A 12,196-nucleotide genomic window follows, 5' to 3' on the forward strand; every position below is an offset into this window, starting at 1 on the left:
GGTATCTAGTAGAACCATTTGTACCCCTTGATTAGCTATTAAAATTTTTACTTCATCATATTAGGTCTCTCTTGTTAAAAAAAAAAATTGAGAGTTCATGCAATGGAAAGGAGGTGTCATCCTATGTGACATTTTTTGAAGTATTGTCTTAGACTTTTATATAATTATTAGTCCAGAGACCTGCACTATACATGGACTAGTATAGGAATTTGCCACGTTAAGAGGGAAAACATTCATTAACGTTTAATTTTCTTGGTTTTTTTTAATTCATTGTTGATCATCTTTTCTCTCGAGAGAAGTGTTGACGCAAAAGAAAATAGTGGTTTGATATTTCTTATATATTATTTTCCAAATTCATTTTAGATTTCTACGCAATAGACGTTTATATAATGATAGAAAAATATGAAAGGCTGTCTAAAAAATGTTGCTTAAATATACTTTAATTTATTTAAGTTTGGTTTGGAAGTGTTATTACTCATACGAAAGTATTAAAATATAATTACTAAATGTTGATTTTAGAATAAGTAAAAGTGTTTTAGAGTTAACAATTTAAAACTGCTAAAGCTAAAATTAATGCTTAAAATAACCAACACAGGTTTGTTTAAGTGGTTCAATGCTTGTTATCCTTAAGCAATGTCTCATGTTTGAGTTTTGTGAATGGAAAAAATCCACATTTGAGAGAGCTTTATCCATCAGTGGACCAACCCGACTTGATTGGACTAGTAGGGGCCTATCAAACTTCCGGATACCAAGATGTACACTGAAAAAAATCACGTTACCAACCGCTAAAATCAACCAAATTATGATTTTGAAATAGGTCGCTAAATACTGCTTTTAAAAAAAAAGTTAAAAAAAAAAGACTTATGCAACCTCTACTGTACTCCCAAGCAAAGCATAATGAACTCCGACTTATCATCTATATATTAAGATAAAAGAGTTCCCCCTCACTCAATGGGTCTGTTTAAAAGTCACTTCTCTCTTTATTTTTCACAATTATTTTTAGGGTAAATTGCACCATATACCCAATCTTCACATTTTTTATAGTTTTATTCCAACGTCGATTTTTTTTTTCTAACGTATCCTAACGTTAATGGTTTGGTGTCAAATCTATCATGTCGTAAACATTCCGTCCATTTTTTATGGAATTAATGACGGAATTCCCGATATAAAGGAAAAATTACACCATATATCCCAACATTTTAATATTTTCTAAATTCTATCCCAACCTTTTTATTTTTTTCTTAATTTTATCCCATTCTTTTCATAATTTCTCAAATTTATCCCAACCTATTGGGATAATATTGAGAATAAAAAAAAGGTTGGGATATAATTGAGAAAATATCGAAATGTTGGGATAAAATTGAGAATGTATCAAAAGGTTTAGATAAAACTAAGAAACAACAATAAGGTTGGGATATATGGTGTACTTTTTCCCTTTTATCGGGAATTTCGTCATCAATTCCGTCAAAAATGGACATAATGTTTACAGCATGATAGATTTGACACCAACCCATTAACGTTAAGATACCTCAGAAAAAAAAATCAACGTTGGGATAAAACTAAGAAAATATGTAAAGGTTGGAATATATGGTGTTATTTCCCCTTATTTTTAAAGAAACCTTTTGTAACCAATCTTTTTTTTCTTCGAGGCCTATTGTACTTCCGGATACCAAGATGTACACTGAAAAAAATCATGTTACCAACCATTAAAATTAACCAAATTATGATTTTAAAATAGTTCACTAAATACTGCTTTTTTAAAGAAAACTGTAGAAAAAACACTTATGCAACCTCTACCGCACTCCCAAGTAAAGCCTAATGAACTCTAACTTATCACCTATATATTAAGCTAAAGGGAAAATTGCACCGTATAACCAAACGTTGACAATTATTCTTAGATTTGTCCCAATCTTGATTTTTTTCCTGAGATATCTCTACGTTAACGTTTTGATCTATAGTCTATCCCAGAAAGGCAGAAGTTGGGATAGACGATAGATCAAAACATCAATGTTGGAATATCTCCGAAAAAAATTAAGGTTTAGATAGATTTAAGAATAACTGTCAACGTTAGGCTATATGATGCAATTAACCCTAAGCTAAAAGAGTTCCCCTCACTCAATGGGTCATTCCTATAAAAATGTTTTAAAAGTTCATTCTCTTTTCATTCTTCAAAATTGTTTTTGAAAAAACCTTTTTTAACCAATCTTTTCTTTTATAATCTTTTGCAACCAATCTTGGGCGCATAATAACTTAGTTTATTTTGTGATCAATTTTTTTTATTTGATTCTTACTCTAAATCTAATTCTCATCAAGAGGATATTATAACATGAGGTTGGAAATTAACGAAACTATAAAGGATAAAACAACTCTCAGAAATGAAAATGATTTGCCTTCAATATAATTAACCAAAAAAAATATTTGTATTTAATAAATTGAATTCAAGTTACTTAAATAAAGGTTAAAATTTGATATGACAAAAGACAAAATCATCATTTAATTAAAGAAGTCCACATTTTTAGCTGAGCATGATAAGCATTAAGATAAATGCTCCATAAGTCCATGTTTTTCTTTCTTTCTTTCTTTCCATTTTTTTTTATGGGTAGTCTATGTTTTCGTTTAAGTTCGTATCATGATATTAATCTTTACTATTTAACTTCTAGTTTCTAACCATTTTTGTAGGAAAATTTAACATAATTTTATCCTCAAATGATGTGATACAATTGTTATATTTATTTAGAGAATATAGAGAAATATTAGTTTATATTAAGCTATAAATTAGAAAATATATTTAAAAAAGGCATATTAATTTTGAAACATATATGATCGTAATGTCAATTCAAAATATAATTTTTTTTTACATAAATTACTCTGCAACATCGCATGAGTTTCTTTTTCTAGTTAACATATAAAGGTAATTGTCACTCGTCAATTGGTTAGAACATGAATGGTCACTTAATGGAAAGCATTCTCCATCCTACAGGCAAGGATTAGGAGTTTCGTCTTAATTTTCATATATTTTATATAGATAATGAAATTGATGGATTGCTTGGTTGATATTTAATGTACCAAATTGTCGCGACACATTTAAAAAAATAAAGGGAAATGTACAAAAACCCCCTCGTGGTTTGGGATTATGACAAATTGCACCATGTGTTTTTGTTATGGACAATTAGCCTCTGTGTGGTGTACTCCATTAAACATAGGGGATTACGACATTAATTTTTTTTTTCATTTTGAGTCCTCAATCTTTAACTTTTTAATCATTTTAGTTCTAAATCTTTTTCTTTTATCATTCATACCCTCAACTTTTTATTTTGTTTCATTTTAGTCCTACAAAGAAAATCGAAAGAGAAAAAGGGGTCGGGCCCGCCAATGACGACCCAGCCCCCTCCACTGAGGTCACCGGTACCCACAGAGGATGCCGACGACCTCAGTGGAGGAGTCAGGGTCGCTGATTGGCGGCCCCAACCCCAAATTTATCGGGGACTCCAAGTCAGAGGTCCCCGATCGATTCGGGGTTAGGGCCGCCAATCGGCGATCTCGACCCCTAAACCGAGATCCTTGGTACCCACAAAGGACGTCGGTAACCTCGATAGAGGGGTCAGGGTCGCCAACACCCATGGACGACGCCGGCGACCTCAATAGAGGAGTCGGGGTCATCGATTGGCGGCCCTGACCCCTCCTTCTCTTTCGATTTTCTTTATAGGAGTAAAATGAAATAAAATGAAAGTTTAGGATATGAATGATAAAAGAAAAAGATTTAGAATCAAAATGATTAAAAGTCTAAAGATTGATGATTGAAAATGAAAAAAAAATTAACGTCGTAACCCCTATGTCTAATGGAGTACACCACATGGGTACTAATTGTTCTTAACAAAAATATATGGTACAATTTATCTGGACTCCAAATCACAAGAGAGTTTTGTATACTTTCCCCAGAAATAAAATGCACCAAATCATCGTGGAAGCAAATGAACCATAATAAGACACCTAATCGAAGTCCAACCCGCTCAAAACGAAGTCGGCGATCCCCGACCGACCGGCCCGGCCCGGCCCACCTCCTCTTTTATTGTGGGGAGGGAGTTGTCTCTGCCTCCTCTGCCCTCTCTCGTCTTTTGATCGGTCGGTCTCTCTGGGCTGCACGGCAATGGCTCTCGTCTCACGCGCCACCGCCACGCGCTCCTCCCTCTCCCTCCTCGCCCCTCACCTCCGCGTCCTCTCCACCGCTGCCTCCTCCTCCACTCCGGCCCCCCACTCCCGCCCCCCTCCCCCCTCCGCCTCCTCATCCCCCGGCCTCCCCAAGGCCGCTGAGTATGTCATATCCAAAGTCGACGACCTTATGAACTGGGCCCGCCGCGGCTCCATCTGGCCCATGACCTTCGGCCTCGCCTGCTGCGCCGTCGAGATGATGCACACCGGCGCCGCCAGGTACGATCTGGACCGATTCGGGATCATCTTCAGGCCCAGCCCTCGCCAGTCCGATTGTATGATCGTCGCCGGGACCCTCACTAACAAGATGGCTCCTGCTCTTCGCAAGTACGTCTCTTGTCCTCTCTGTGATTCGTCGATTCCGATATTTATGCTGGGATTTAGGGATTCTGGTGTTAGCTGATTTGTTTTGTGAGGAATGGCTGCGAAGTCTTGGGAATCTTCAGTTTTATTTAGATGCTATTGAGTTCGATGTAGAAATAGTACTTCGGCGTTGCTGTTTCGGTTTCTTGGGTCGATATTCAGGAGGAAATGCTCTTCAAATGGAATTGAACCTTTTCTGCCTGTTCCACAAAGCGGATTTCCGCAGCTCTGAAGCTTTTAGGTTCAGTTGCTGTGTTGAAATTCCATTAGAATTGAATTGTCATGTGGAAATCATGGAGAAGGTATATGAAGCTTGTGGATCCATGTTTTCGTCTAGGAAAATCTTTTTAGTCGATACGCGGTCCTTTTATATTAGTCTCATTTCTGTTAGAGAGTCGGTGCTTTGACGGAAACACTGGATGCCATGAGATATCTGCTATGTGGTCTGTCATATGTTAATGTACACTAATCTTGGAGCTAGTTTAGCATTTGAGACTCTGCATAGCTTATACTGAGGAATTAATACTACGTAAATTTAGATGACAGGCTTCTAAGCTTTTGACACTTCCGTTCTCCATTAGCAGATCCTCATACTATCTTCTTTATTGCTCCACGGTTTCATGCTGCCTTTTCCGGCTAAACCTAGAACCTATTATGGCCTGTTGGAAAATGAATAATAAGAAGTCAAATGAAAGCTAAATTGTGCCAGCAGGAGAGAGAAGAAAGAGTCCATCATACGGTAGTATACAGTATTTAACTGTGACCAGATAACTCTTCCTTTTGGCCAAGGAAAGGAATGTGACCATTTTCCCTTTTATCTGCAATTATTGTATTTGATCCCTCTACTTATCAGTCCTACCTTATTCTCTTTCTCTGATCTTATTATCCTTGCCACATTTGTTTCTCATTGCTAGAAGTACTATAGGATTCCACAATCGCGATGAATTCCGAGATTCTGATGTGGCCCTGTTATATTTAGACTTTGATAGAGGTCTGATGCAGGCTTCCAAAACATGGCAGCTATAGGTTTCAAAGAACCATAAATAGTCTTCCTAGTGAACATCTACAGGGTTGAAGCATCGGACGTGGGGTAGCTCCAAGCGCATTGTTCATTTTTGCAATTTAACCATATGGATCTTGGTTTATTACCGGATGTATATTCATTTCCTAACCTTATGAGTGACTGCAGGGTCTATGACCAAATGCCCGAGCCAAGATGGGTTATCTCTATGGGGAGCTGCGCAAATGGTGGTGGCTACTATCACTATTCCTATTCAGTGGTCCGCGGCTGTGACAGGATCGTCCCAGTTGATATCTACGTTCCTGGTTGCCCTCCCACTGCTGAGGCCTTGCTGTATGGAATCCTTCAACTGCAGAAGAAGATCAACAGGCGGAAGGACTTCCACATCTGGTGGACTAAATAAGGTCCTGCTAGGTTTCCTCTTGCTCTTGGCTACATTTATCAAATAAATGCGACTCGATATCCTCTTGATGGGCAGACATTAATCATGTATAAGGAGCTTCCTGGCATGGTCCTTATCTGTTTCTGAGTGTGTGTGGTGTTTTACGTATGTCATGAAGTGGTAGCTTGTTTATTCTAGAGCTCTTCAGAGGCAGCAGAAGACCATGTAATTCTTGGTGGTGTGCTCTTCAATTCCAGCATTTCTGTTGACGAGGTTGTCATGTACCCAACCCATGTAATTTCGAATGGTTTTTGTTCAGGCAGGGGACTTGAAAATAAACTGCTTATGTTTTGCTTAGAGTACTGCGTTCTCTTGAAAATATTGTCTGTTAACAGTTTAATGGTCTGCTTGAGCGTACCTTAGTGGTGTGAAGTCGGATAATTCACTCAAGAATGACGCATTTACAGAAATAACTTAACATGGAAAAGATTCTGTTTCCTGATATTTGGCCCTTTGGATGATTTGAAACATACGCAGGAATATATGATCATAGGAAAATGGTGATACAGCTTCCAAATTCTTTTTAAAATATGTGTTGTTTGGCCTCGAAATTAAAAAAAGAAAATGCTTATGAAAAAGGAAAAGCGAACCCGCTCGATCATCCTCAAACAATTCCGCCCATAGGTGAGCGACAACTTGCTAGTGAGGGCAAGAGTTGACTCATGTCCATCGAGGGCGATGCCTTTGCACAGCTCTACTAATTCCTTACGCCAGGAAGGAATAAGAGGTTTTTGGCATCGCAGAGGGATACCCGGAAGAAGTAACGCGTTGGCATCGCAGAGGGAGGAGGCGGGATGCTGGCCACCATTGCCCTAGTCAATACATTGCCATCATATCCTAACATAATATTATATAGCTCCCCAAAACATTAGAGAAATCAATAAATTTATAACTTGTCCATTGCTCATATCATGGCGACCAAACGTAGAATAAGAGTTTAGTAGGATTCCAGGATGGGGGATTGGTGAATTTAAACTTCTGACCAATTTTGGTATTTGGGAGGGTGCGCTATGAAATTGCATGATTGATAAACTCAACTCCCGTGATTTATAGAACTAAGCGAGAACATGTATGACTTCCCAAGACGATTGCTAGGAGCAGCGAGCTCCTAAAAAGCTCGAATGTCTTGTAATGAGTAAGATCTTAACAATTTTATACTTGGAAGAAGAAAAAAAGGCAGACTATGATAGTACTAAAAAAAAAAAAAGATCTTAACTAAGGCATTATTTTGTTCCGACCTTGGTTTGACCAAAATATCTGACCTCAGTTTAACCAAAATATTTTGTAGCTCTGCTGCATATGATACGTGATTCGACGGATAAAAAAAAAACAAAGAAAAAGGGATCTATTGAAATTTTAATAGTACTTCAGAATCACCATTAGTCTTTTTTCATTTATTTCAACCACCTTTGATTAGTGATGATTTTAGCATTTCAGAATTGATCTATTGCATTGACATGTAATATGACGGTGACTGGCTCGAAGTTAGGGGTTTTACTAGAAAGATTCAGGGTCAAGAGCCATGCAGCGCAAGGTCAAAGGGACTCGAACATCAAAGTTAGGAGTCCGAGGTTTGATCAACAGAGGAGTTGCTTCCCCTTCCAGATCCATTTGCAGTTGCAGAGAGCACAAGGCCAGAGCTCTCCATTTATAACCAGTACTTTTGTGCGGCTAGACACTGAGGTATCACTAAAAAGAGCCAGACAGGAGAAAGTCTGCCGGCCAGGCACTCGATTTTCTGTGACCAACCTTGCAACTCTCATGAAGAACATAAATGATATCCATCCTTTTCTCTTTTCTTGAGCTTCGTCCTACTGATTCTATCCATGCCTTCAGAGTATTACTTGTTCTTCTCATGCCATGGTCCTGCCCAGCTTACAGATGCGAATCAAAGCTATAAGACAGAGATTGACCATGACCAGCTTGACCTGAGCTCGAGCGCAACATTCACCTACCTTGGATGAGAACAGCCTCCTCAGGCGTTTGATGGAAAACTTGGTGGATATTGGGGTGGCAGCATCTTTTCAATTACCACAAATGTGAGGGATTGTAATCATACACAAATTGAGAAGCAGAAACCGAAATCCAAGCAATTCCCTTGACCATGTGCCACCTTAATCTTTCAAAACTATTACCCTACAAAATCCCAACCCTAACCTTCTCAACAATTTTCTGAAACAGAAAACAAAATCTTCAATTTCCAATCTCTTCATTTACCTCCAAGTGTGTCATATACCTATATGCCATCTCGGCAGTGAAACTTCCGGATCTTGTTAGCTCGTCTAAATGAGGTGATTCCTGAAAGCATTTACCAACTTCGGGGAGAAGAGCAAGACAAACGCGAGTATCGAACCAAAGAACAGCTTAACGACGTAGTTTATCAGGTCCTGGTCACCACCTTCTGAGGTGGACCCGCCAGTTGACATGGCTGTGGCTGAAGGTAGGGCCTCCACAACTGCATCTGCCAAATCTGTTATGAAGGAAGAGGTGCAGTTTAGGGCAGGCACACGGGCCCAGTTTTCGATGCCAGACTCGAGCGCCAAGTGCTTATACTCCATATCGATCTCCTCTAGAGTTTCTATGTGCTCGCTCACAAAGCTGGAAATTACAGAGTAGGGAGCTTTCAGTATGAGAATAATATACAAAACATATTGTTTAAATATCAAAACATATCATCATGCATCTAAAAGACGTAGAACTGGACTCTCTCTCCTTAAATAAGTAGAGGACTAGAGCTGGATATTCAAAGAAAGACTTCTTTCCATAACCCCTATAACCCTGAGCATTTAGTTGATACAGAAAAGATAACAACTGATCTTTTATAGAAGAGATGATTTTAGTAAAGGAATGAAATAACACACTACATAAATGATAATGAAAATGGGCCCTGAGCTCGTAACAGACGTTTATGAGTCAGGCATTACATCACTTATTCAGTGAAACGGCAACAGGATGATAAAATGTTTACAACACTGAAACTAAAAGTCAGGAGATTTACCTCACTGGAACAGCTACGAGACTCTTCACGCCTTTTTGACCAAGCTCAACCAGAACTTCATCAGTGTAGGGCTTTAGCCATTGAACTGGCCCAACCCGACTCTGCAGAAACAATAGAAAGAGGACAGGCAAGAGCTTGAGAGACTGAATCTCAAGAAAATAAACTTGGAAACTAGAATGAAAGGTGACATATGTTTGACGCATATTATGACTAGAGAAGAAAATCAAGCGAAATTGGACTATCCACCGCACCTGGTAGGCAAGTACATGGTCATTGGAGACCCCTCTAGATTTCAGCTCCTGCATGATCAAATCAATACACTCCTCCATCTGGTCTCTGTAGGGATCTCCGGCATCCTCCACGTAACTGACCGGTACTCCATGAGCACTGAAGAAAATTATAGCCTACAATTTGCAAAATTTCATAAAAAAATTTCCAACATCAACAAATTTAAGACAACCACAGTATAGACAAAACAAATAAAATACAAGACCCACCTCCTTGGGCTTAGAGAAAGTTTCCAGCTCTTTCTGGATCAGATCAGCCATAGACTTTATATAACCAGGTCGCTGATACCAATACTGAATTATAGAAACAGGCAGACGTGACAGATATGCATCCTCCCTGATAAGGATGGTCATTGCACAGATCATTATTGATGACAAATAAATATGGCATTTCACATTTTCACTTATAAGGGAAGAGCATAACATTGCAGATTGTGACAGAGAACTACCTGAAAGCATTCTCCAGAACACGTATGCTTGACCCTGTCGTGGAAATGGAAAATTGAGGATAAAGAGGCAGCACAACAAGCTTTGTAATCTTGTCCCTTTTGATCTGTTACAGATACAGTTGGAGATGAGTGAGCCCATCTGATTGCTAATCAAAATTGGTCAAGATGAAAAATTTATCCATCTCAGATTAAGGACTTGGTGGCTCAATCTATTATAAAATTTTCAGCTGTTTTGAAGCATAACACTTCTTCGTGGCTTAGTAAAGAAGCATTCTCTCTCTTTATTAGAAGATTGTTAGATCATAATTGATATATTGTACACATGATGTGTGCCCTACCTGCTGGACTGCCTCCTCAGTAAAAGGATACCAATATCGCATTGCAACATAGACATTGGCAGATAGATCTTGTGCTTCCAAAGCCCTTTTAAGGGCATCGGCCTGCGACGGCACATAGAGATCTAATTAATCACTTGAAGAAAGATTTCAGGGGGAAGAGAAACTTAGGAACAAAATCTAGCCAAACTGAACCACAATTTTTTTCGGTGTGAACCCTAATATTTGGAAGCCCAATTAGGCCATGACTAATCTAATCGTGCCGGGTCGGCCACTAAGGGGTGAATTTTCTGCATTCACAAGGACTCGAACTTGAGACCTTCCTTAAGCAGAACAAACGTCAAACCGCTTGAACCAACCCACGTTGTTAAAATTGAACCACAATTGAACATGATGTACAGCTCATTCACCTGCTCATTGGTTATTTGGCGTAAAGGTGAGCCACCACCAATGGAAGCATATCCCTCTCTACTTTTTGGTGCCCTGAGGACAGAGATTAGCTTTGCCAGGGGCTGCTGTAAGAACCGAAAGAGCCTAGGAAGGCGGATGATATCCTGTACAAGGCGAGAAGAACAGTGAATGCAGTTCTAAATCCACTAATTCAAAGAGGCATAGAGTCTGCCAACTTACTGGATCTGCAAACAAATTGAACAGAAAGGGCTGAACATCATTAAGAGTATCTGGACCACCAAGATTAAGCAGAAGAACCCCAATTTTTTCCTCTGCAACATGCGGATAAGATTCTGTAGCAGTCTCAGCATATGAGGATGCTCCTAGGGACTGAATTGCTGATCCAATTGGGCTTGTCTTCTCAGTCCAGCTACAAGAATGTCGCCCAGTAAAAGGTCTGCTTCTCCTATCAGCGAAGCTAGAGTTGAAAATCTTTGTTTCTTGGGATAACTTGTTAGTCTGTGGTCCCCCCAAAGATAGAGAAACACGTGAGCTATTCTGAGAGCAGCATCTGCACATTTTGACATTCAAGTCAGGTCCCAGTATAGGCTTCGGATGAGACTAATAATAACGATAAATTGCTTGAATTGGTTTCTTGAAGTTCTAGATTGCCTCCATATCAAACATAGGCTTGTCAACGACTAAAGTGCCCCATATGCTAGTTTCCTTGTTAGTTGTTATATAATGACCAAACCAATCTGGTCCACAACACATGTAAAGCAGTTCACAGCAAAATCAATGCGGCAAAGCAAAAGTGAGAGAGTGGCTGATGCTTTCATCAAGCAAGAAGACTTTTCTACTATGACTATCTGTTCAATATTCAGGTCCAGCTTCTTAAGAACGCAATGCTCCTAATCCCAGCCAAATGCCATAGAAATCTAACGCACAAACATCTGCTCTAGCTTTCAAACTTCAGTCCACCGCCTGAACAACATGCAATCGGCTGACAACAGTACGCAATTTACAAATCAGAATACATGACATTATCATAGGATAGCAATATCCTACTCATTTTGCAACATTTTCAAACCGAAGACTAATGGCGAGAAATGCAATCCAAAGTGTACAGACGAAAGCCAGTTATCCCTGGTGTCGCAAGACTCTACTAACTATGCTCATTCCGCCCTAATGATCGTCCAATAAGAAGCCTTTCAAAATCAACTTCATTCCTGCAAAAATCTAATCCAACCTGCATCTCAATCCGCACACCTAACACTGCTCGCACTTGCCGCAGTTTTGCACGAATCTCCCTGAGACGATCAACGACCTCCAAAACCGCATGCGATGACAAATTCCACCTCCGAATCATCCGTCCGACTCCTTTCATGACCAGTACTGAACGAACCGACAGCTAGATTACAATAACAACCCTAAGCACATTTTCCAGCGATTTGACATGAAAGACTTACACCGATGATCTGCGGTTGGCAGTCCACGGATTACCGCCAGCGATCCCGGCATCGGAGAGGACCCCGGACCTCGCCACCGTGTTCATGGTTCCGGGAAGGTAGCTGATCGGAAGAGAAAGGAAGCTTCCAGAAAAGGAGGAGAGAATGGCAGTAGGTAGGAGAAGAGAGGGGGGATTCGGTGAGAGTTTATAGAGGAGTTGGTCGAAAACTGGACAATTTCAAAAGGAAAAAAA

General features: G+C 39.5%; 2 protein-coding genes across 2 annotated transcripts; one reads left to right on the plus strand and one right to left on the minus strand.

Annotated features, from left to right (window-relative positions):
* The first annotated feature begins 4,022 nt into the window (after positions 1-4,022).
* Positions 4,023-6,332, plus strand: LOC116209100 (NADH dehydrogenase [ubiquinone] iron-sulfur protein 7, mitochondrial). The gene is made up of 2 exons (XM_031542660.1): positions 4,023-4,536; positions 5,762-6,332. Exons 1-2 carry the CDS (start codon positions 4,148-4,150, stop codon positions 5,994-5,996), a joined length of 624 nt encoding a protein of 207 aa, XP_031398520.1. The 5' UTR covers positions 4,023-4,147; the 3' UTR covers positions 5,997-6,332.
* A 1,685-nt stretch (positions 6,333-8,017) lies between these two features.
* LOC116209092 (ferrochelatase-2, chloroplastic) lies at positions 8,018-12,196 on the minus strand. Its single transcript, XM_031542652.1, has 9 exons — positions 11,964-12,196; positions 10,735-11,065; positions 10,515-10,658; positions 10,108-10,209; positions 9,770-9,873; positions 9,531-9,657; positions 9,285-9,437; positions 9,034-9,134; positions 8,018-8,633 (listed from the first exon to the last, which is right to left on the minus strand). The coding sequence occupies exons 1-9, from the start codon at positions 12,047-12,049 to the stop codon at positions 8,318-8,320; spliced, it is 1,464 nt and encodes a 487-aa protein (XP_031398512.1). The 5' UTR covers positions 12,050-12,196; the 3' UTR covers positions 8,018-8,317.

This window comes from Punica granatum, chromosome 1, assembly GCF_007655135.1.
Source record: "Punica granatum isolate Tunisia-2019 chromosome 1, ASM765513v2, whole genome shotgun sequence".
In the NCBI taxonomy this organism is placed as follows: domain Eukaryota; kingdom Viridiplantae; phylum Streptophyta; class Magnoliopsida; order Myrtales; family Lythraceae; genus Punica; species Punica granatum.

Coding starts and splice junctions, on each gene's coding strand:
- LOC116209100 (XM_031542660.1), top strand. CDS start 4,148: ATGGCTCTCGTCTCACGCGCCACCGCCACGCGCTCCTCCCTCTCCCTC. Junction 4,537..5,761: donor ATGGCTCCTGCTCTTCGCAA/GTACGTCTCTTG, acceptor GAGTGACTGCAG/GGTCTATGACCAAATGCCCG.
- LOC116209092 (XM_031542652.1), bottom strand. CDS start 12,049: ATGAACACGGTGGCGAGGTCCGGGGTCCTCTCCGATGCCGGGATCGCT. Junction 10,659..10,734: donor TCAATTTGTTTGCAGATCCA/GTAAGTTGGCAG, acceptor CGCCTTGTACAG/GATATCATCCGCCTTCCTAG. Junction 9,135..9,284: donor ACCATGTACTTGCCTACCAG/GTGCGGTGGATA, acceptor TTGTTTCTGCAG/AGTCGGGTTGGGCCAGTTCA.